Source organism: Mustela putorius, unplaced genomic scaffold, assembly GCF_011764305.1.
Source record: "Mustela putorius furo isolate JIRA1106 unplaced genomic scaffold, ASM1176430v1.1 tig00003909_pilon_pilon_pilon, whole genome shotgun sequence".
Classification (NCBI taxonomy): domain Eukaryota; kingdom Metazoa; phylum Chordata; class Mammalia; order Carnivora; family Mustelidae; genus Mustela; species Mustela putorius.
The window spans coordinates 4,935,456-4,960,513 of NW_025422057.1; the positions used below are offsets into that span (position 1 = coordinate 4,935,456).

At 47.5% G+C, this 25,058-nt stretch overlaps 1 protein-coding gene across 2 annotated transcripts in view; it reads right to left on the bottom strand.

Moving 5' to 3' along the window:
- The window catches only part of DOCK1 (dedicator of cytokinesis 1), a 497,269-nt gene that overhangs the window by 95,742 nt on the left and 376,469 nt on the right, over positions 1-25,058 (bottom strand). For both annotated transcript variants that reach the window (XM_045068856.1, XM_045068857.1), the window contains exons 30-31: positions 9,516-9,594; positions 4,303-4,403 (exon numbers count right to left, since the gene is read on the bottom strand). In XM_045068856.1, the coding sequence (XP_044924791.1) occupies positions 4,303-4,403; positions 9,516-9,594 (180 nt within the window). The remainder of the gene's footprint in view (positions 1-4,302; positions 4,404-9,515; positions 9,595-25,058) is intronic.

Here is a 25,058-nt window from a genome sequence, read left to right on the forward strand (position 1 = left end):
ATGACTGTTTCTATCTCCTTACTGGTTATGGGTCTGTTCAGGCTTTCTATTTCTTTCTGGTTCAGTTGCGGTAGTTTATATGTTTCTAGGAATGCATCCATTTCTTCCAGATTGTCAAATTTATTGCCGTAGAGTTGCTCATAGTATGTTCTTATAATAGTTTGTATTTCTTTGGTGTTAGTTGTGATCTCTCCTCTTTCATTCATGATTTTATTTATTTGGGTCCTTTCTCTTTTCTTTTTGATAAGTCGGGCCAGGGGTTTATCAATCTTATTAATTCTTTCAAAGAACCAGCTCCTAGTTTCGTTGATTTGTTCTATTGTTTTTTTGGTTTCTATTTCATTGATTTCTGCTCTGATCTTTATGATTTCTCTTCTCCTGCTGGGCTTAGGGTTTCTTTCTTGTTCTTTCTCCAGCTCCTTTAGGTGTAGGGTTAGGTTGTGTACCTGAGACCTTTCTTGTTTCTTGAGAAAGGCTTGTACCGCTATATATTTTCCTCTCAGGACTGCCTTTGTTGTGTCCCACAGATTTTTGAACCGTTGTATTTTCATTATCATTTGTTTCCATGATTTTTTTCAATTCTTCTTTAATTTCCCGGTTGACCCATTCATTCTTTAGAAGGATACTGTTTAGTCTCCATGTATTTGGGTTCTTTCCAAACTTCCTTTTGTGGTTGAGTTCTAGCTTTAGAGCATTGTGGTCTGAAAATATGCAGGGAATGATCCCAATCTTTTGATACCGGTTGAGTCCTGATTTAGGACCGAGGATGTGATCTATTCTGGAGAATGTTCCATGTGCACTAGAGAAGAATGTGTATTCTGTTGCTTTGGGATGAAATATTCTGAATATATCTGTGATGTCCATCTGGTCCAGTGTGTCATTTAAGGCCTTTATTTCCTTGCTGATCTTTTGCTTGGATGACCTGTCCATTTCAGTGAGGGGAGTGTTAAAGTCCCCTACTATCATTGTATTATTGTTGATGTGTTTCTTTGATTTTGTTATTAATTGGTTTATATAGTTGGCTGCTCCCACATTGGGGGCATAGATATTTAAAATTGTTAAATCTTCTTGTTTGGACAGACCCTTTGAGTATGATATAGTGTCCTTCCTCATCTCTTATTATAGTCTTTGGCTTAAAATCTAATTGATCTGATATAAGGATTGCCACTCCTGCTTTCTTCTGATGTCCATTAGCATGGTAAATTCTTTTCCACCCCCTCACTTTAAATCTGGAGGTGTCTTCGGGCTTAAAATGTGTTTCTTGGAGGCAACATATAGATGGGTTTTGTTTTTTTATCCATTCTGATACCCTGTGTCTTTTGACAGGGGCATTTAGCCCATTCACATTCAGGGTAACTATTGAGAGATATGAATTTAGTGCCATTGTATTGCCTGTAAGGTGACTGTTACTGTATATGGTCTCTGTTCCTTTCTGATCTACCACTTGTAGGCTCTCTCTTTGCTTAGAGGACCCCTTTCAATATTTCCTGTAGAGCTGGTTTGGTATTTGCAAATTCTTTCAGTTGTTGTTTGTCCTGGAAGCTTTTAATCTCTCCTTCTATTTTCAATGATAGCCTAGCTGGATATAGTATTCTTGGCTGCATGTTTTTCTCGTTTAGTGCTCTGAAAATATCATGCCAGCTCTTTCTGGCCTGCCAGGTCTCTGTGGATAAGTCAGCTGCCAGTCTAATATTTTTACCATTGTATGTTACAGACTTCTTTTCCCGGGCTGCTTTCAGGATTTTCTCTTTGTCATTGAGACTTGTAAATTTTACTATTAGGTGACGGGGTGTGGTCCTATTCTTATTGATTTTGAGGGGCATTCTCTGAACCTCCTGAATTTTGATGCTCGTTCCCTTTGCCATATTGGGGAAATTCTCCCCAATAATTCTCTCCAGTATACCTTCTGCTCCCCTCTCACTTTCTTCTTCTTCTGGAATCCCAATTATTCTAATGTTGTTTCGTCTTATGGTGTCACTTATCTCTCGAATTCTCCCCTCGTGGTCCAGTAGCTGTTTGTCCCTCTTTTGCTCAGCTTCTTTATTCTCTGTCATTTGGTCTTCTATATCACTAATTCTTTCTTCTGCCTCACTTATCCTAGCAGTTAGAGCCTCCATTTTTGATTGCACCTCATTAATAGCTTTTTTGATTTCACCTTGGTTAGATTTTAGTTCTTTTATTTCTCCAGAAAGGGCTTTTATATCTCTCGAGAGGGTTTCTCTAATATCTTCCATGCCTTTTTCGAGCCCGGCTAGAAGCTTGAGAATTGTCATTCTGAACTCTAGATCTGACATATTACCGATGTCTGTATTGATTAGGTCCCTAGCCTTCGGTACTGCCTCTTGTTCTTTTTTTTGTGTTGAATTTTTACGTCTTGTCATTTTGTCCAGATAAGAGTAAATGAAGGGGCAAGTAAAATACTAAAAGGGTGGCAACAACCCCAGGAAAATATGCTTTAACCAAATTAGAGGAGATCCAAAGTCGTGAGTGGGGAGAAAGGGGATAAAAAGAGGTTCAAAAAGGAAGAAAGAAAAAAAAAAAAAAAAGAAAAAAAGAAAAAGAAAAAAAAAGAAAAGAAAAGAAAAGAATTTTTTAAAAAAGAAAACACCTAAGAAAAATGTAAAAAAGAAAAAATATATATATTAGATAAACTAGTATAAAATCGTTAAAAAAGAAAAAGGTAACAGTTAAAAAAAAATTTTACCCGAAGGCGAGAAAAAAAAAAAAAATGAAAAAGAAAAAATTAAATTAACTGCAAGACTAAAAAAAATCACAGGAAAAAAGCCATGAGTTCCGTGCTTGGCTTTCTCCTCCTCTGGAATTCTGCTGCTCTCCTTGGTATTGAAACCGCACTCCTTGGTAGGTGAACTTGGTCTTGGCTGGATTTCTTGTTGATCTTCTGGGGGAGGGGCCTGTTTTAGTGATTCTCAAGTGTCTTTGCCCCAGGCGGAATTACACCGCCCTTACCCGGGGCCGGGGTGAGTAATCCGCTCGGGTTTGCTTTCAGGAGCTTTTGTTCCCTGAGCGCTTTCCGTAGAGTTCCAGAGGACGGGAATACAAATGGCGGCCTCCTGGTCTCCGGCCCGGAGGAGCCGAGAGCCCAGGGCCGCACTCCTCAGTGCGTGCTCAGAGAACCGCGCCCAGTTACTCCCGTCTGCCTGACCTCCGGCCGCGCTCCGAGCTCACCGAGCCTGCGACCGGTTCAAGGTAACACGGAGCTGCACGCTCACTGTCGGCTCTGTCTCTGTAGCCGGCTTTCCCGTTCCAATACCCGCAAGCTCTGCGACACTCAGACACCCCCGATCCTTCTGTGACCCTGCGGGACCTGAGGCCACGCTGACCCCGCGTGGGCTTCGCCCCGGTTTAGCCTCTGGAGCGATGTCCCTCAGCGGAACAGACTTTTAAAAGTCCTGATTTTGTGCGCGGTTGCTCCGCCGCTTGCCGGGAGCCGGCCCCTCCCCCACCGGGGTCTATCTTCCCGTCGCTTTGGATTCACTTCTCTGCTGGTCCTACCTTTCAGAAAGTGGTTGTTTTTCTGTTTCCAGAATTGCTGTTCTTCTTCTCTTCGATCTGCCGATGGATTTTCAGGTGTTTGCAATCTTTAGATAAGCTATCTAGCTGATCTCCGGCTAGCTGAAGCAGTCTCAGCTTGCTACTTCTCCGCCATCTTGACTCCTCCCCCCTGTCAAGTATTTATGAAAGGGGTGCTCAGAGAGAGAAGTTAGGGAAACTGAGGCAGAGAGGTGGCAAGACCCTCCAGGGCACCCAAGGCCAGAAAGCATGGCAGGATTCAGAACTGAAGGACCAAGGCAGCGACGCAGGGCTCCTGAGAGGTTAGGATCACCCAAGAACTAGTTTAGCCGTTTGGATCTCCCACCTCGAGCAGGACCTGGGTAACCTCAAAGGAGGAGACCCTGGGCAGCTCTCACTCTAACGGCGTTCTTCAACAATCTCAACTGTGCCAACCACTTGCACGAGATGCTTCCTTTCTCGAAGGATCATTGCACAGCAGACAATAAAGAAAAGCACATGTGGAAAGACATCAGGACGGTGCAGAGCAGAAGTGATTATCTCCTGAAACTCCCATTCTGGGTGGTGCTAGCGGTGGTGAGTGACAATGACTAGAACTCACCAGAATGAACCCTGCAGTTTTAGATCTTGATCTGTGGGCCAGAAAAGGCAGCACCAGAGTCGGGATTTGGAACCCAGGTGCACACCCAGCTGGTTTAGACCTGACCCAGAAATGATGCTAACAGACTGGCAGGCTCCTGCCCGCGATTTCAGGGCTGGACGCAGACTTACTTGTTAAGGATTTTGGCTCTCTTCGCACTTGAAAAATTCTCCAGTTGCAAGGACTCCTGAGTGAGGAAAGCAACAGCCAGGTGGAAGTAATTGTTCCAAAGCTGAAAACCAAAAAAGGGGAAATGCTGAGTGCCGGATAGCTTACTAGTGGGTCTCAGAACGCTCGGAGGCGTTCCTCATCTTCCTGCACACTCTTCTTAAATGTTTAGAAATCCACACCCACTCTAGGCAGGTGGTGAGCCAGCCGGCCACGGTGTGGTTCACAGCCATGTGTGGGCACCGAGGTCCCAGTGCGCGTGCTCAAATCCTAGCTCTGCCACCTCCTTGGGCAACTAATCTAATCTCCTGGGGCCTTGGTTTCCTGAGAGGTAAAAGGGGAGTCTCACAGGGTCCGTCTCCTGGGGTTGCAAGAGGGTCACAGGTGTGAACAGGGGAGAGGCTTCGGCAGGGGGCCTGGGGGGCTGCGGAGCAAGCAGTAAGGACAAGATAATGTTGTTTCCTGTTACCGGGGCATCGTGGAGCCCCTTCCTTACTAGTATATAGATTTCTATAATTTACGACTTTTTCGGGTACCAAAAATGTCCATAAACACTAGATAACTAAGAAAGTGAGTTGGAAAAACTTTGAACATTTTATATTTCAAAGACTTACAGGTGATACATGGCTTAACAGATGATTTACTATGAAATGATTTTTTTAAAAGATTTTATTTATTTATTTGACACAGATCACAAGTAGCAGAGAGACAGGCAGAGAGAAAGGAAGGGAAGTATGCTCCCTGCCAAGCAGAGAGCCCGATGCGGGGCTCGATCCCAGGACCCTGGGATCATGACTGAGCCGAAGGCAGAGGCTTTAACCCACTGAGCCACCCAGAAGCCCCTGAAATAATTTTGTTATAAAGCTCTGACCTGTGGAAGCTCAGTCTACTTGAACACAGTAACATAGATTTACTATCTTAACAGTGTCATTATGGGGGCACCTGGGTGGCTCAGTCAGTTGACTCTTGATAAGGGCTCAGGTCGTGATCTCAGGGAACTGAGATCGAGCCCTGCGTCGGGCTCCCTGCTCACAGGGAGTCTGCTTGAGATTCTCCCCTTAGCCCTCTGCCCCTCCCCGCTAAAATTAATTAATAGCATCATCATGTGTGGATTCTTAAAGTCATGGAACTAATAGCCCTGGTTGGATCAGTGCTTAAGACCAGGTCAAGAACATCATGACTCAGGAAGAATTCTTGGATCACAAACAGTGATGATTTGGACATACTCCTGGCCTTTACACGTAATTCCTACACCCACCAAGCTTGTTCCAGACGACAGTCTGGGGCGGGGTGGGGGGGCTTCCACCTGCTCCCAGGAGGGAAAGAGCCTGGACAGAGCTCCCATCACACGTCCAAGCTCGAAAGGCTTCCACAATCTTTAGAAGAAACCTGGGGGTGTGGGTTTTCTTGTTTACCAAATAGGAAAAATATTTATTATATCAAATGAGACAGTTGCAAAAGGCTATGTAAAAATAAACAGTAGCGACTCTATTTTTGGTCACCTGTGAAGTAAGTGGGATTTTAGAGCCTAGTTGTAAGAATGTGTGGTCTTCCATTTACCGAACACTTTTCATGCACGGGGCACTTTCTTCAGTAGCACAGCAGCTCGTTTGATTGCTGCAGAATTATCCAAGTAAGTGCGGGGCCCCTGCTTCCTGGATGCGGTGCAGAGACTCGCACAAAGCCATGGGTTAAACGTGACGGACAGTCTCGAGTGGGGTGTCCCGGGATGGAGCCCATGTGGGGCTTCCTGCTCAGCAGGGAGTCTGCTTCTTTCTCTCTCTCCCTCTCCCCTTCCCCTGCTCGTGCTCACTGTCTTGTGAACTTTCTCTCTTAAAAAATTAAAAATCTTTAAAAAACAAAAAGGTCGTAAAAAAAATCACATAAAAATACAAGCCAAGAAACAGCATGTCCTGCGTGATTTGAGGTATGCCAAGCTGTGACTGGGGTGTCCGACCTTGAACAGGGTCTGAGCACTGGGCGGTAGTAATAATGTGAGCTTGGTGTGGGTCCTTTTACAGTAGTTATGCAGGAGAAAGTTCCTGTTTGTAGGAAATACGCATTATAACACTGGGGGCTATTGGATGAGAGTCCTTTGTGCTGTATTGCCAGGAAAGGGAGGCAGGCTGGGCTGGAGCTCGGGGACACCGAAGGGGAAGCAGGTGGCAGCCCTCAGGGTTGATGAGTTCAGGGAGAAGGAGGCGTCAGTGGACAGAACTGTGCGGTGAACACCACGGTGTAAGAACATAGCAGCGTGCCCGTTGGAGCCCGTCGGAGCCCCAGCTCCCCGGAGCTCACACTGAAGGCCGCTGCCGCCGTACGACACCCAAGCCCTCCACCTGAGGGTGGGCAGGGGCGGCTGCTGCTGGCTGGAATGGCAGGCCCAATGTACTTCACGCTCCCCAATGGCCAAGGTGCTATGTTGGCCCATAGAACACTGGGCCACCAAAGTGTGTACGCGTGAGGGAAGCAGCCTCGGGTCCTTCCTCAGGAAACCGTGCACAAGAGCAGCAACAACAGACACGCTGGGGAAAAGGAGCCCAGACTCACAGCAGCCACTCTTCCAAAGCACGACAATCTACCCAGCGAGGACGGCGTGAGGCTCATAGGGGTAAAATGGAAAACCCTAATGAAGGACACAAAAAGACGACCTAAATACTCCTGTATGGGATGGGAAAAAAGGAATACTGCGAAGTACTCCCCCTCATCCTGTATCAGTTCCCCTTCATTTATTTGTAAACTCAATGGCTTCCCAATAAGTAAATGCAGCGTTTTGAAAAAGTAAGGATAACAAGCTGCTCTTGCATTTCGTATGGAAAAACGAAATACAAAAGGGGTGCCTGGGTGGCTCAGTTGGTTAAGGGTCTGTCTTCAGCTCAGGTCATGATCTCAGGGTCCTGGGATCGAGCCCCATGTTGGGCTCCGGGGAGCCTGGTGCTCTCGCTGCCTCTGCCAGCCACTCCCCCTGCTTGTGCACTCTCTCTGTCAAATAAACAAATAAAATCTTAAAAAAAAAAAAAAAAAAAGGAAAGGAAAGGAAATACAAAAAAGAAACCAAGATGGTTTTGCAATGGCAAACTAATGGGGAAGTCCTGGCTCTACTAGCAGGGTATGTAAAACCAGAAGGTAATAACGCAGGGAATTGAATGGATGCACACGCGTACACGCGCGCACACACACACACACACACACACACACGCAATTGTGTTTTTTACGGTGGTGTTTTAAATCACCGTTTTTACAGTGGCGTTTTAAATCTATTCATGAAATGATATGGGGAAAAGTGAAGTTTAAACTCTTAGCTCTAACACTAACAAAAAAATTCCAGGTAAATTAATCATCAGGAAGTTTTTGTAAAAAAGGCAGAATTATAAAGTATAGTTAGCACATACTAACTATGTAAAAAAAGTTACCTTTATAACGCTGAGGCAAAGAAGGATTTGCCAAGCAAAACATAAAACCAAAGCGGCATTAAAAGAAATGACAGAATCAACTGCAGAAAAATTAAAAATTTCTATATGATAAGCCTAAACCCATGACTAGGCTGTATTACAAATTTCAACTTAGAAAAAAGAAAGACAAATAGCCCAATAGAAAAATGAGTATAGGGAAAGATCAGTCAGTTCACAATAGAAATCACACAGACAGTAAGTATTCTCAGCCTAAGTAGCAATCAGAGAAATTCCAACAAAAATAAGAAACAACAATTTTAAAGAAATTGGTCCTGGAGATGGTTTTAGAGAGTGGCTGCTCTCAAAGAAGGTTGATGGGATTGTAAATTGCTACAGAGGATAATGTATCAGTGTCCGTTCACGTACACTTTCTTACCACTCCGCCTGGCAGCTACCATTCCAGGAGCCCGTTCACAGCAATGCAGCACAGAGGGGCATTGCCTGCAGCAGGGGCAACCCGGCACGGTGCGGAGGTCCTCCGTGCAGGAGGGCCTGCACAAACACTCGTACATATACATCGCTAAGTGTGACGGAACAGAGCAAAAAGTACAGAATATAATCCGATTAGCGTTAAAAGCCAAAAGAAAGCATGCACAGGTCTGGATGAATGCTTAACTAGGTATCAGGAAGCGCCCACAGTTAGTTAAAAGTCACTCCGCAGAGGGGAAAAGGGTGAGGAGGGGTCTTTCATATTTCACCTCATGTGCTGGTTTTCAGTGCCTGAATATTTTACAATGAGCATAGACCTGTATTTTAGGATGTGGGAAAATAAGCATTAAGCAGAGCAAATGATACCATCCTTAATATTGTAAAAAATAAAAATAGTAACACTTTAGATCTACAGTTCTTGATACATTAATATACACTTATATTCCACAGCATAGATAGAACAGACATTTACCATTTAAAAATTATTAAGGAAATACAGGCATGGGTTCCATCTCAATGAAGAGTCCTGCCCAGGGAAACTAGTACCATTTACATCTGGATTTTTTTTTTTTTTTAATTAACAAACTTTAGTAGACTGCGTAATTAAAAAAAAAAATCATTATTAGCAGATAGATCATTATTATACACCCAGAGTGCAATGAAATTGAAAGTCACAAACTCCAGATGTGGTAAATCATGCCAGGCAACATCAATCCTTATCATTCACACACACACATACACACACAACACAGCCTCCCTCTCCCTCCCCCGCCTCTCCCGGCAAGCACTGAAGAAACAGGGCCCAAACCCATAGATGGGCTGACGCAACCCAGAGCCACGTGGGGGAGGGTCTGGGGAGGGTCTGTTCAAGGAAAGACCCCTGCAGGCAGCACCCACAGAGAACCCCGTTCTCAATGCCAGCAGACCTCAGGGATGCAAACCCGCTTGGCCCCGTCTGCAGAGCCCCCCCTCCCAACGTGTGGACAGTATGGGTCTGAGTCAGCCTCTCTGCTACAACACACGTGGGTGGCCTGTCTGCTCACTCCCTACGTGTCACTCTGATTCCTACTTTTGCTCTGAAACCGCTCCATCTCCCTCCTTGCTAATCGAGCAAATACTCCAAAGGCATAATTTTCAGTCCTCGGGTTCCAATAGTACATCTTGTAAATTCCATTTCCATACCTTGCATGGGAAACCAATTAAGTTCGGGGATTAGAAATCCAAGATATTGGCTCCGACCAGCAATTTGTTTTAGCATATTTCCCAACAAAGGGCACGTCTACCTCTTCTCTTACCTGTAGCTCAAAGTTGGCTTGATCCAGAAATTTTTTGTTCAGCATATCTGCATACTGATTAATCGCTCGCAGGAAGACTCTGAAAAGATCAAGAGAAAATTACATAATTACACACTTAGGCTCGGCACCTCTGTCAGCTTGGCATTTCAATGAGACACAGCCCGCGTCTGTCTGGAAAGTGAGCGCTCGAAGTCCTGTGAAAAGCTATGAGGTTGTGCCAATAAAAAGCCCAGAGAATTATACGCATATGTGCTCCAAATTGATCAAGGAAATCAGCACATGCAGAATAAAAGAAACAGACCAAAATGCTAGCATCTGAAAGTAACATATGAAAAGTATCACTAAAAAAAAAAACCCAATTTTTTTTTAAAAGAAAGGAAAAGGTGATAATTAAAGCCTCCTGTCAAGTCACCATGTCTTCATGGAACATTATTAAACTGGTCTTTGCTTTGCAGGCTTTTTACAGGTAAGCATTTGAAAGTGCTGTGATACACCATCTATCAGGTGTGGCACGGTCTGGTGACTACCTGGAGGTACAGCTTACTTCGGTGTTATTCATCCTCTGATCCACATGTTGATTTTGGTAACTAACGACTTGTTAAAAAAAATAAAAAAGCTATGGTAGATGCATAAGCGATTTGACAAGAAGGTTAGCAGGAATTTCAATGCATTGATCCACTGATAACGGACAATTTTAAGCACCCAGAGCAAACTATTACATCCTTTAATACCTGGACTTTTGCTTGTCTGTGTTGACGGGTTACAGATGACCCCGGAGGTCTAAGCCTTCCCCCAGCTTGTGCGACCTGCAGATTACTTTTATTGTCCCTGAGTGCTCACAATAATATAGCTCCGTCCAGATACTCCTTTTTAAAGGACCCTTCTCCCTCTGCACAAAGGCAGGATGCATGGAGAACTAGCATTAGGTCACAGATAATAAACTTAATTACACTTCCTCTGTTTAGGCAGCAGGAAGCAGCCAGAGAGTGTAAGAAAAATCTAGGTTACTTCCCAGGAATCAGCGCTCTCCGGATCTCCGAAAGCACGTTTTCTTTAGCTATGCCTGCCTGGAGAAGCTCCCCGTGCCAGAGTGTCCCTGAGTCCCCTGAAGGCCAGGCACCTGGGAGGGGGAAGAAAGGGGCTTTCTGCCTGGGGCTTTAAGGAGGTCTCTATCCCCCACCTCCTGCCCAGCACTTCAGCGTCTCACATCCTCAGACAACTCCAAGAAAGGAGGTTTGCAGACAGCATCTCATTAACGGACTGATCGGTTGGATCCAGGGCCCAAACAGGTGTGACAAAAGGGCCGGGACGGAGTCTGCCATTGCAGCTGCTGAAGAAAACTGTGGTCAGACTTACCAGAATTCTTCCCTGGGGACATTAAATAGAACCGAAAAGGAGGCATCCGTGTTTTAAGTGACTCTGAGTGGAGGGGTGTGGGGATCCTGGCCTTGTCCATTAGTCAGGGGCACAGAAGGGACAGCAGCATCTCACAGCCAGAGGGTTGCCAGAAAATATGACTACAGGTGGCCTAGTTAAATTGAAAAGCAGCTCTTACAGCTGAAATTTGGGATTTATTGGGAAAAACTGAACACAGGGCACTAAGGGTGTCTTGATGAATTAATAGAGGACCAGGATAAAAATCACTCAAGTTAGGATGGGTCTTGTATCTAGAGTACACCCGGCAAGCCTCATCAGCCCTCCAGGCCTGGGCTGGGGTCTCCTGGGCCAGGGTTAGCCCTCAGAAGCACAAGATGCAAGCCTGAAGAGAAAATGGTCTGCCTTATCCATCTGACCCCCAGCAATTATGCTCTGAGAGCATCTGGGGACCCGCACAGGCATTAACCCCAACAGCCAGTGTCAGTGGTGTGGGACCACTCCCTGTCGTTAGAGAGGGGCTCTCACGCAGCACAAAACCCTGGGCTACTGACCACCTTGTAATTTTTCCTTCAGTTTTAGAACTCAGCTGTTGACTAGGGTCCCCCGGGGTCCTTCCGAGCTTGAAGGAAGACCCTCCCACCAGCCCTCTGGGACAATAAAGGCAAGTTCACTAGAACATGCGTAATTATTACATGGCAATGATTCTGCCTCAAGACAGCACCCAAACAACTGCAATGTGCCCCTTCTAATTAAGCTCTGGAACAATTTCAGTCAGTTAAATAAAGGTATTTCTCAAAATGACTTTAAAAAAAAATATGCCGTGCTGAAATAATACGAAGGCCAAATAAAAACTTTGTAATGAACCGACAGCTGAGAAAGTACGGGGCTGAGAGATTCTGTAACTTAGATTCACTCTAAGTTTTTTAAAGGGCAAGGACAAGAAGCAACTAACACAGAGTGAGAGTTGTAGCAGGACAACTAAAGGGAAGACCAAATGAAAACAGTCATTAGCGCCATCAACAAGGGCGAGCTGCTCAGGCTCTGCCTCGAGGCCCACAGAACCAGCCGGGACCCATAAATTATATACACCCCAGAGCCCACACATGATGGGATCAAAAGCTGAGCCATGCCAAGGCCCTCTGAGGATGAACCATTGACCCAACTAGGGAAAAAGAAACATGAACAGGGGTTAACTTTTACATAAGAACATCTATTATTTGCTACAATTCATAGGTTATTTCTAATAAATGTCAAATTAGAGAGAAGAAATAAGAAAATCACATGAGAAGCTTATGCATAAAAATCTGCTGTCAGTCACACAGAGGAATATGGAGAGGATTGCGAGCTAAGCTGAGCGACTGGACAGCGGGACACCTTCCCAGTCTGCAAGAGGAACTCAGGCGGGTTCCACATCGCTCAAGATCAAATCCTTTATTCAAGGGGCAATGTGAATGGGCTGGCTCTGCGGTCCTGGTGACTGCTAGAGCTGGGCTCAGGGACAGGGAAGCCCTCCAAACGGTTCCCAAATAGTCCTGTCTGCTTATTCATTCCTGTGCCTGTGATGCTACGTCAGGATCCAGCATGGTTTCATAAGCCCCCGAGGTGTCTGTCATAGGAAAGGATGGGTGGAGGCATGGATGCATGAATGGACAGACGGACAGATGGATGGATGGACAGACAGATTGATGGATAGATGGGTGTGTGGTTCAGAAGATCAGACTCTAACCCAAATCAGAGGGCACAGAGAGGTTAGAATAGTCAGTAGCCCCTGATATCCATGAGTAGATTGTCCACTGTGGGGTTCTGCTGTTTTGAGTTTCTCATTAACCAAATTTCTCATTAGACACTTGGCATTTATCAGTGGGCACTGCTCCCTCCTTCTCCTCTCCACCTCCCAAGCTAGTCCCCTCATGTTCCTCTCCACCTCCCAGAGCAGGTCCTGATTCTCTTCTCCACTTCTCAAGCTAGTCCTACATTTCCTCTTTCTCTCCACCTCCAGAGCTGGTCCTCTCTTTCTTCTCTGCCCACCTAGAGCTGGTTCTCCCTTCGCCTCTCCACCACTGGAACCTGTTCCTGATGACAGGAACCTTGTCACTTACATATCAGGATCCCCTAGAGCATTTTAAAGGACCCCTTCAGCACCATGAATATTCTCAAGTGTTCTGATCTAAGAAACCTTTGGTCTCTACCCACACTAACAGATCTCTCAGAGCCTGTGGTGTGTCCAGGATTGGCACCAGCCGAATACAACAAAACAAAAACAAATAAACACACCCCGAGCCCGCCCTAGTGCAGAGAGAGAATCCACCCTCCCCACTCAATATTACTGTACACAATGCATAATGTTCCTCATGTCCGAGCTTCCAAGAACACGGCCGTGAGACGCTGCAGGGGGTAGAGACTGCGGGCAATGGAAGGCGGAAACGGTACAGACCGGCATTGCTTCTACTCTGCCAGAAAAGTGAGGTGCTCGGGGGAAGAAGATTCATAAGTCCGTGTGCCAAACAAGTTATGTCTATTCCCAGCCGGGAGGATTAAGTAATTTCTGAAAACAAAACTAATGGTGTGAGAATGAAATGCTTCCATGGAGGCTGTCCCATGTGGTCAAATGATTAAGAAAAAGTGTGAGCCTGTACTTAATAGAGTTATTTTCAATCATTTTTAATCTTTGAATGGCTTTATTTATAACCTAAAATCTTGGAAGATGAAACCAAACCTACAAATAAATAATGTAGAGCGAAACACAGGCAAATTATGTCATCTCGAAAAGACTTAAAGAGCCATAAGGTCTAGATGCACTTTTCTCTAAGACACTCAAATTACTCAAAGCAAATGACTGCAAATTTTATTTTTAATGGCCGCAAGGAAAGGACTTGATCTCACGCTTCTTGGTAACTGATTCCCGTCTCCCCAAAGTCAGAGTCATCCCCTTTACCGATCTTGTTACAATGTTCTCATTTTCAATCATTTAGGGGTCAGTGTGAGATGGAGTTTGTTCCCAAACCTCATACAACTAAAACAAACAGGAAGTTTTCCTGACTTCCTTCTCTTCTATGTGGACACTTAAACACAGTGAGCTCCCACTAGAAATAAAATGCCTACTGTAATTCCTAATGGTGTCAGATATGAGCTGGATTCTTGTCCACACACACAACCAATTACAGTCTGGATTCACTTCTTTCTATCCATTATCTATCATCTATCTGTTATCTCTTGCTCACTCTCTCTTTTTCCCTCCCTATCAATCAATCTACCCATCTCTTCACATCCGTGTAAACATTTAGCTATGAGACCTTCAGAAAAGTCTTTCTAGCCATCTCTCATCTACCTGTCAATCATCTATCTATCTACTGGTCTATCTTCTTCATGTCCATGTAAACATTTTGCTCCAGGACCCTCAGAAAGTGACTCATGTCCTTGAGATTCTCCTATTTTCAACCAGCAAAGGAAGTACTAACTGAGATACCTCTGAACTGTGAACTTTGAATGTAAGGGTTTTGTTGGTTTTTTTTTTTTTAAACGTAGAGATTAAAGGTAACACAGAGCTATCACCACATAGTCTAAAGTCATTTTAACACCATGACCTCCACCAACACTTTACAGAATGTTAAGTGGCGTTTGGCAGACTGGAGAAGACATGCCATGGAGCTCTACACTTCGATACCCATCTTGGGAGACCAGCTGGGTATGTGGAGCTCAGTGGCAGGAGGCACCTGCGGGGATCCAAGCCCCTCAAACATGAGCATTTCACCAGAAAAGTCCTGCAGGCCTTGCCTCTGGGGCCACATCCTGCTCTGTCCTTGCACCGAAAGGGCCTCGGAAGCCGCGTGGGCTCCAATGGGGGCCCTGCCCGATAAGCTGCCTATTGGAAAGCAGTGTGTGCCGAGCAATAAAAGTATCAGAGTCCTAAATAATTATGTGTTAATTGAGTGGAGAGGGCTTAGCAAGTGGAACATAATCAGGAACCAATTTAACTATTACAAGTTCCTGGCACAATTACAGTCGCTAAAATGACTTTATCATGATGGAGCCTCGGGCTTTTCTAGCATCACTGTTACCCGGTGTTTGCTGCCAATAAAACTGGAAGATGAGGTGCCTCGTTACGACACTGGGAAAAACAGCAAGAAAGAAAGCCAGTGAACTTCCAGTGGAACCCAAAACCCTGTTCTCAGGCAGTGAACCTGCGGGGTATTTCATTCCTTTCCTAAACTCACTTTAAGTTCTGTAATTAGATCGTACAGTTCACCACGAGGGCATTTAAACACCTCTGGCATTAAGACAAGAGATGCTCTGGGGGCGGGGGGGAAGCACCTTTTAACAAAATGTTTTCCCGAAACAAATGGAAGAAAGGAAAAAAATTTAAAGTGATTAACTATGCCTTTAAATGATTTCCACAGAATTCAGGAATGCTGGGAAGGAGGGAGGACTTGGGGGCACGTGATAAGCAGATGCAGAGAACATCACTTCAGCCAGCCGGCACAGCGAGAGAAGGACCGGGTCATCGCCACTGACCGGCCCGTGAGCACAGCCACACACCACAGAGGCTCCGGTCTAGGCCGGGACCAAATGGGATCAGCCGCTTCCTCCATTGGGAGCCTGGACGGGCAGTGACGACCACACGTGCACAAGAAGTGGCAAGACCCTGGGATCGCACGTGAGCCGCGGAACACGGAAGGCGGCCTGGCTGGGACCTCGGCTCACATGTGTGATCTGGGAGATGGTGGGAAGACCAATGTCAAGAGAGCCTCCAGGGAAGAGGCTGGAAGGATCGGCAGGGGTTGGACTGCGGGAGGCTGGGAAGGCTGGGGTGCAGCCCACGGCAGTGACTTCAAGCAGGGAAAGAGCAGTAAAGTCCAAAGAGGCAGCTGCCATGGTCTCCCCAACACACTGGAGGTGTTTCCTTTTGTCGAGATGGCCTGATTCGTTTTTCCTTTCAGGCTTTAGCATCCGTCAAACTCTGAACTAAAGTCCAAAGTGCTGTGAACCATCACGCTGGCCAGCCCTGGTGGAAGCAGGCTCAGCTCGCGGGATGCAGGGGCTCCCAGGGACTGGCCGCTCAGGGCTGAGGCCACATCACCCCTGCTGTGTGGGTTCCCAGGGCAGACATCCGTGGCACGGGGTCCCCGTCCCACCACTCTGGGGACATACTCTGTGTCCAGGTCCCACCAAAACAGGACTATGGCTAAGGAGCTACTACCACAGTGGGCTGCAGGTGAGAAGCCCTGATGGTGGCGGAGACCCACCCAGCTCGGCCATGCCCGGCCACCCCTCACCTCTGCGGCTTTGCTGGTGAGCACTCACCGAGTGCCTTGTATATTCCCAGTGACTTCTGTCACTTCGTAAAAACTGTGCCAGTTAATGCACCCAAGTCCGGCGGGGTATGAATTACCTCGTATTTTACCCAAAAGGCTCCAAGAGGCAAAAGCACATGGTCCCAGAAGGGCACGGCAGGCTCAGCCAAGCCCAGGACCGGCGCCCACACTGCACAGCCTTCCTCAGGAAGCCCAGCCGGCGTTCTCAGCAGAATACAAATAAATCCCAGAAATTATTTTGCTTTTACAATATATTCCAGAAAATTCCAGGCACGTACAACAGTAGACCCCATAAGGAACTCATGTCCCCCTCCCTGGGCTTCAATGATTATCACCTTCTGAGCGTTTCGTCTTTCTCCCATCCAAACCCTTTCACGTTATTGTTATTATTAGTGTTTCCTTAAGGGCCTAAAACGTTAGAGAGTGGCTGTAGGTTCACAGCAAAATGGAGCGTAGAGATCAGAGGTTCCCGGATGTCCCCTGCCTCCCCTGGTCAGTGTCCTGCACTGCACTGGGGCTACACAGCCTTCTCTGGACGAATGCGCACGGTCACAGTTACGCCCCAAGTCCGTGGTCGGTGGGAGGGCACACACTGTGAACAACCTGCGGGTTTGGAGACACATGTGACAACGGAAACTCAGGATCACGGTGCCCTGCTGAGGGCTACACCGCCCGGGACACCCTCGGAGCCGCGCTCTCCCACCCTTCCTCCCACTGAGCCTCTGACCACCGCGCGTCCTTCTGCTGTCTCCACCGCTCTGCCTTTTCCAGGATATTCTATAGTTGGCGTGATACAGTATGTAGCCTTTTCAGATTGCTTATGTGATCATGATAGTATTTCCTAAGTCCCCTCTTGCCAGGTTTCAGACCTCCGATGCTTAAGGCGCTTTACAGGAAGGGTGTGCGACACTCTCATGAGGCTCCCTTCTTACACACCGTGGCCGCTGAGAGGGCCAGCCTTCCGAAGGGTTTCGGGGCCATTCCCAGCATCAGGGCACACGGTGCCCCATGCTGCTACCTAGAGCTCAGACACATCCCTGCCACCAATGAGCTGCATGGTTTTGAGCAGGTCACTCTGCCCCTAGAGCCTCAGTCTTCACCTATGTAAAATGGGCTGTTGACAGCAACGACACGAGGCTTTCACAGAGTCCTGTGTCCGCAGCCCAGCAGGTGTCCTGTGATTGGCACCAAAGCCCTCGTAACTCGTACAGTATGGCTCTCTCTACATCGAGACCAGCTGGATGCACATCCCACTTGAGCTAATTCTCACCGAGCTCACTGGTTGGAATTCTGTTTCTTACACTGCCTACAATCCCCACCCTGTCCCAGGCTTCAGAGCAGCAAACTAAGCCCCACAGCCTGTTTTTGCAAATAAAGTTCTTTTAATAAAAGAAAATTTTTAAAAACCCTGGTAAAATACATATGACATAAATTTACCATCTTAACCATTTGTAAGTGGACACTTCATTGCCATCGAGCCCATTCACACTGCCGTGGAACCATCACCTCCAGAACCTTCCTCCTCCCCAACAGAAGCTCTGAACCCAAAAAGCAACAACTCCCCGCGCTCCCCTCCCTCAGCCCTGGCAACCGCCGTTCTACTTCCTTTGTCCAGAGTCAGAATGATCTAGGCACCTCAAACAGGACTTGTCCTGTTGTCACCGGCTTATTTCAGTGAGCACAGGGTCTTCTGGGTGCATCCGTGCTGCCGCACTGTCCGAATGTCCTTCCTTTAAAGACTGAAGAACATTCCATGCTAAGAATGGCCCACATTTCATTTCTCTGCTCAACCGCAGACGGACACTTGGGTGGCGACCCTCTCTCGGCTACCGTGAATCATGCTGTGGAGAGCACGGGTGCACAGGTGTGTTCACGTCCCTGCTTTCCATTCTCTGCGGTGTATTCCCACAAGTGGACTTGCCAGACCATGTGGGAATTCTATTATCGACGTTCTGAGGAGCCATGACACGGTCTTCCCCAGCGGCTGCACGACCTGCTGTTTCACCTACAACCCCCAAGGATGCCAATGTTTCCACATCCTCAGCCACGCTTGTCAGCTTTTGCTTCTGGTCATGGTAGCCACCCTCCTAAGTGTTTGGTGCTATAAATAAAGTATTATTAGAACACGGCCACACCCACTCATTTAGGGATTTTCTGTGGCTATTTCCTACAGGAGCAGTGTTGAGCAGCCGTGCCTGCCACGTTACCTGGCTCTTGAGGGAACATTCTGCCATCCCTTGGAAGCTGTGATTCTATTCTGATCATCCTTTACAGGGTTTTGGAGAATTTTTTGCCTGTAGACGGTTGGGAATGGGGCTCACACCTGGTTCTCGGTCATCAGAAAAGACGACGTGTTGATCAAAAAGGCCCCAGACAACCCCCTTGAATGTTTACTTGGGAGGAGGTTGCTTCAAGCTCCGAAGCAGAGTTTGGGATACAAGGGATTTAGAATCCAAAGCAGGCAGGGCCTTGCCACTTCCATCTCTAGGGCACCAAGCATGTCTCAAGCAGCAGTCTTAGCTCAGGGGCAAGTTTTAAAGATCAGAAAGCCATCCTTTCCCTCTGCTCTCTCGCTTCCTCCTCCTTCTTACCTTCCTCTTCCTCCCAACCCTCCTGGCTTCCCTTTGTCCACATCACAAGATAAAGTGCTGATGGATTTAGGAGCACCATGGGCACAGGAAAAATTTCCCAAGACCATGGGAACCACGGGTGGATCTGCCGCACGGGCGAGAGGCGGGCAAGAGCACAGAGCAAGCAGAGCACGGGGTCACCACTGCCCCGTCCTTGGGGCCGAGGCCCACGCAGTCTACGTAAGGCTGTGCGGAAGAGCACCTGTCACTGCAGTATTTTCCGAGTTCCAAATATGGCATTGGGAAGGGGAGGGCGGGTGTGGGGCATTGAAGTTTCTGTTTGGTGATGAAACATTCTGGAAATAAGCCCTGGTGATGGTTGCACAACATTGTGAATGTAATTAATGCCAATGAACTATACCTGTATACACGGTTAAAATGGGGAATTTTAAGTCACATATATTTTACCACAGAAAAGAAAGAAAACATGAGAAGGAAAGGAACGAGACATTTCCAGAAACTGCAGCAGTGGGGACCATGATTTCTCTGTCTATAACTCTACCATCAGTGTGATTCGGCTCCACAATTTCACACACACATAAACACACACACACCCGCACACACGCACGCACGCACGTGTTCTTAGAAACAAGAAACTCTGGCCTCTGCTTCTCAAAGAATAAGATTGTTCAGATCTGTTCTGGGAGCAGATGGGCCGTTAATAAATAAGCATAAACATAAGTAAACAGAAATAATAATGGCAATAACCATCCACCCAAAGTCCTTTATGGCCCGTATGTCACTTCTCACTTGACTCCACACACGACAGTGGTCACAGACATGGTGTGTCCCAGATCTACTGTGAGCCCACTGATGGCCCATCTGTGCTGAATCTTTACTCCCTGTAGCACCAAGCAATGTATCTTGTATAAAATAAAATACAGTATAACTGAATCCATCTAGCGAGCCCAGGGAAAAATTAAGTGGTCGGAGGCCTTGAGCCAACTGTAGGGTTCAAGGCAGAAATTCTAAAGAGAATCTAGGATAATTACAAAGGGGAAAGCTTTCCAGTTATTTCATGCTTGGAATATCCCAGCCATGCCGAGGAATTTATTCTGGTTCGTTTTCGAGACTTGCTAAAGGGCACTGCCATCATTTAGCAAATGAATGTAATTTGCTTTAGGCTCGTGTATTACAGGCTAAAAACTGGGTCACCATTTTTTGCCCTGTCGGGGGCCTAGGTGCTCACGAATGTTCTGAAAGTGACTACCTGGCAGTGGGTGAGGTTTTACACGTTTCCCCATCTTTGCTGGTGTTTGGCTACTTTCTACTTCTACTCACTCCTGGTTTAGTTTCCTTCTCAAGAGGCCAGCTAGGCCTCTCCCTGTGGTGTATCCCCATGGAGAAAAGCACGAGGTGGGCAGTGGAGAGAAGCAGGAGTCTTGAGCTCTGTGCCCAAGTCATGTTTCCCACATACAGTCTGTGCAACCTTGGGCAAGTAAATAAAGGACTCTGAACTTGCTTTTCCTGGTGGGTAGGAGAGACTAGAGGGAGTCCGTGTTTGTCAAGGGCCTGGGCCATACTAGCTGTTTAGTGACTGATTGGCAGCTACTCTGGGGAATATGAGAATGATACTAGAGATGAAGGCCTCGACTTCTCCTCTCTTATTGGTTTCAGAAGAGGCATCCAAAGGAAGGTACAGGAAAAATTAGGAGACCAATGTTCATGAATGTTCAGCTGTTGACGAGATGTTAGAAAAAGAGAAAATGTTACAACTGAGAGATTCTAGTTCTTTGATTCTATTGTGGCTCAGAATTCTCACCACTCAGCTGTTGAGTGTATGGTGATTTCCTCAACCATCTTTGTCGACGGAGAGCAGCTCCGAGACTTTGATGGAAGGGGTTAACTTCCCCAGATGGATGGAGATGGGTGACCTGGTGAAGTCTGTGCTCAGATCCTGAGACCGTTTTCTAAACGGTACCAGAGACAGGTGTCACCGCTGGACTGTAGCTCACCCCTGGCTCCCAGCACAATAGGAGCCTCCTATGGGGAAGGCCACCATCTTAGAAGGTTTTCCTCTGTGCGTAACAAATGACCACAAACCTGGTGGCTTAACACAATGCCCAGTAATTATCTCACTGTTCTGTGGGTCAGAATTCCCTGGAGGGTCAGCAGGGTTTTCTGCTAAAGCTCACAGAGGGCCCAGGTGAAGGTGTGGACCAGGCTGCGTTCTGATCCACGGCTCCTGTCTCCCCAGCTCATCCAGGTTGCAGGCAGAAGCCATCCTTGTGGTCTGAGGTCCCTGTGCGTGCGAGCTCCTTGTCTCCTCGCTGACTCTCAGCTGGGATCCACTGTCTGCTCTGAGGGGCTGCCTGCATTCCTTCTCCCACGGTCCCTCCATCTTCAAATCAGCAAGGGCATGTGGTGTGCTTCTCCTGCTTCAAATTCCTTGCTTCTTTCTTTTACTGCAAGCCAGAGAAACTCTTTCTTTTCAAAGAGCTCTCATGATTACACAAGGCCCTCCTGGATAACTCCTATCTAAGGCTAATTATTACTGTTCATGATACCTGCAGGACCCTTTGTCCATAACAAAACCATAGGACGGACAAGGCGTGCTATTCATGGCTCCACCCACACCGACATCCTCGAAGGAGGAGGGCCCTGAAGACCCTCACTGATCCCTTAGGGCCACAAACCTCAGAATCAGACTGGTTTTCCTGGGCCCTACTCCCACTTTCTTGCAGCCTGAGACTAAGCCCAGAAGGACAGGCTGTCATCACGTAATTCTTGCCTTCGGTGGCCCCTGTGCTGTTCTGAGTATTTGTGACAAGGTGAAAGACGTATAGGGAAGGGGAGGGTAGAAGACAGAGCTAGAAATACAAACCTGAACCAGGTCTTGTGAGAATGAAGTGCAGTTTCAGGAGGCCACTTGTCTGCAATCCACTGAGTGACACTTTCTATTAACAGGTATAACCTTATTCGAAGCTCGTGATGTCATCTGATGCCAAGCTCATCTGTTCACCGGATTCAGTGTAGCAACTCAGATTGTGAAGGGCTCAAGAACCGAATAATGATTTTCTTCCCCATACAGTCCCTAATATGCACCTAAATAGTCCCTCACATTTACATAATTCCTCTGATCCACATGAAAGAGACGAGGCTGTCTCTTTACTGAGCGGAGTGTGGTCCTGCACACTAAATAATGAAACCACATCTTCCATACCTGTGCTATAACCCCCAACAGGGACATATAAAATTGAACAGTATCCTACCCAATGTTCAACAGCACTCTATCTCGGAGATGGGCAAATTATAGCCTCTGGGCCAAGTCTGGCCTGCTGCCTGTTTCTGCAAATAAAGTTTTATTAGTACACAGCCACACGCATTTGTTTATATGCTGCAACACAGAAGGCACAGCCCACCAAGACGAGAATGTGGTCCATTACTCAGTCAAATAATACTCAAGGAGAACAGGTATTACTACCTAGTCCTACCTCTAACAACAGTTTCTCTAATTAACCCTTCCCTACTTTTTAAATTAAAATCAATTCCTTTCACTACTAAGGCCATTTGGTCTGGTTTATTCTTTCCTGGATAGAAAAGTCAGCATCTCCAAGACCTTGGCCGAAGTTATTTCCCCACAACAGAAGCCCCAGAGTGACAACTGGGCCTCGTTCGGTGTTGGGGGCAGCTGAGCATGCACAGACAGCAGGAGCAAGGGAATGAAGAGCCTGAGAAGAAATCTAGGCTCTACCACTGACCAGCTCTGGAGACCTTGAGCGGGTTTCTGCCTTTCCCGCTTCTGTGAAATGGGTATTAAGAGTACATTTACTGGTTTGGTGGTAAAGATTCAGTGAGATGAAATGTGTGCAGCATCTAGAACAGCTCCTGCAAATGGTGAGCACCAAGGGTTAGGAGGCCTGCGAATCACTCTCAAGTACTTCAACAGCGAGCACAAACTTTAGGGATACAGTGTAGTCATCAGCTGGCCTAGCCCTCCATAGGAAAACCACTTTCCACAGGAGTGCTTTGGCTCTCCTATTTGATCAAAAGCAGAAACACAAGAATATTAATGGTTAGAAATTACTCTTTTTGAAATTTGGGCCTTTTTTTTTTTCCCAAAGATTTTATTTACTTGACACAGAGAGAGAAAGACCACAAGTAGGCAGAGAGAGGAGGAAGCAAGCAGCCCGCTGAGCAGAGTCCGATGAGGGGCTCGATCCCAGGACCCTGAGATCATGATCTGAGCTGAAGGCAGAGGCTTTAACCCACTGAGCCACCCAGGTGCCCCAAATTTGGGCCTTCTTAATGAGTGTAATGGGTAACAGAAATGGGCTCTCCCACTTGAAACCAATGCCATGTAAGGTATGTGGACAAACTGAAATATGTTAGGGCCTCTCCCCTACGGTTCTAAGAAGCCTGGACTCAAGGGACAGGGCCTAAAGCTGGAGCCTGTGCTCTAGTTCCTGTCACTGGTTTGAGGATCCTAGTGGCCGGATGATGACTACAAGCTTCAGTGAATTTTGCTTCCAGAATACTTGCTCAGCACCGAAAATTACAGGGAACTGGGGCTTCATGATTGTACCAGCTGGTGAAGAACTGTCTTTTAACTGTCTGTGTGGCTGCCTTTGGCCTGAGACTTGCCTTCATTTTAAGCTGGTAGCAAAGAGAACAGGTAACTTTCCCATTTTTAATGAGGAACGACTAAGAATATCGAAAGAAAAAGAAAAAGTAAAAACCCAAAACAGCACTAAGACTCGCCTTGGGTCAGTTCCTAACAGTGTGGCTTGGCCCCTTGCAGAGGTATGTCTTGGGGCTGGACTGGACTTGAGCTGCCACATCTGTAAAATGGGCTATGCACGGGACAAGAGGCGCACACATCGCCTCAGCTGGGGGCCAGACAGGTGCATCTTCTCAAGCTGCCCCTTAGGAAACCAACCTTCCGGGCACTTCTGAATTCTAATATTGGCGTGCTGCTTCGTGAATGCCCAATTAAGGGCAATATGAGATGACAGGCAGATGACAGGGCCGCCTCCCGTTTCCCAGGAGATGCGGCTGGTGCTAGCTTGTCAACTGAATCTGAGATGGGTTATTTCTGCTCAGCCCGTCCCATTGTCATTTCAGAGTCATGGGCTGAAGGCATCAGAAGGCGAATTCCCTTCCCACAAGCGTCTACTCTCAGCCTCTCCATTACACTTCTCGATGGCCTTGAGGGCCTTTCTTTTCGGCTGTTTCCAGATCCCGTGACAACACAGGATGAAGCTCTGGACCCCTCCCGCCTCCTCAAGAACCAAAAAGCAGCTTCATGCAAGCAGCTCCCTTCACCTCTGCTGCAACACCTAGCCTTGGAGGGACTGCTCGGAAGTCAGACGTGCAGTGGCTGACTTCACAATTGACCTTGACACCACCCAGCAGCAAGGGAAACAGTGGACATGGGCTGAGGGCTGAAGTGCACGGGAGGGGAAGAGCAGGCTCCTGCTCACCCGGCACAAGGACGGGAGTGGACGCATCAAGCAACGCTGGCAGGGGCCTGGCAGGCGAGGGGCACCCCCGCGCCCCCGTTTGCTCTCTGCGTCGGACAGGTGGCATTCGAAGGGTGCAGGAGGCTGGCTCTGGCTGCCCAGCGGGAAGGCACAGAGCAGCTGGCAAAAGCCAAGTTGCTGCCCGTCCTTGTCCCCAGGCAAGGCACGCCGGCCACAAGGTGTGAGGGTGGCGGCAGGTGTCCAGATCCCTCACCCAGAAGCCCCCTGAAATCTGACTGAGCTGCCTGGGGTCACCACAGGAGCACCTTCTATAGATCACAAAGTGGGTGAGGGAAGATACGTCAGGAAAACCAGTGCACGCAGCTGCCTTCGCGTGTGCATATTGGGCTGAAAGGAACTACGGGCACATCGCTCCAGCACCAAGCACCCGTGGACGGGACACCCCCACCGCAGGGGACCTTGTGGGGAGGCCAGGGAAGCGGGTGAGGGGCAAGAGCGCTCATGGCAGCGGACACCTCGGGCATCGTCACACTCATTTGGCAGAGTGGCTGCAGACCAAGGCCATGCCTCTAGTCTTCCCAGGACGCAGGAGTGGCCCATCACATGAAGCAGCAGCACACGGCCTAGCCCTGGGTGCAGCCGCTGCTGTCCAGGTGAGCTGTGCGTGGGGTGCGCTGCCCAGCTCCAGAAGGCTATCAGGAAAGCCTGCGTGGACACCATGTTACCCCCACCCCCCATACCGTTTACGCCCACAGGCTTGGAGCAAAGGGACTTAGGAAAGCTGGATCTTCTACCTATGGA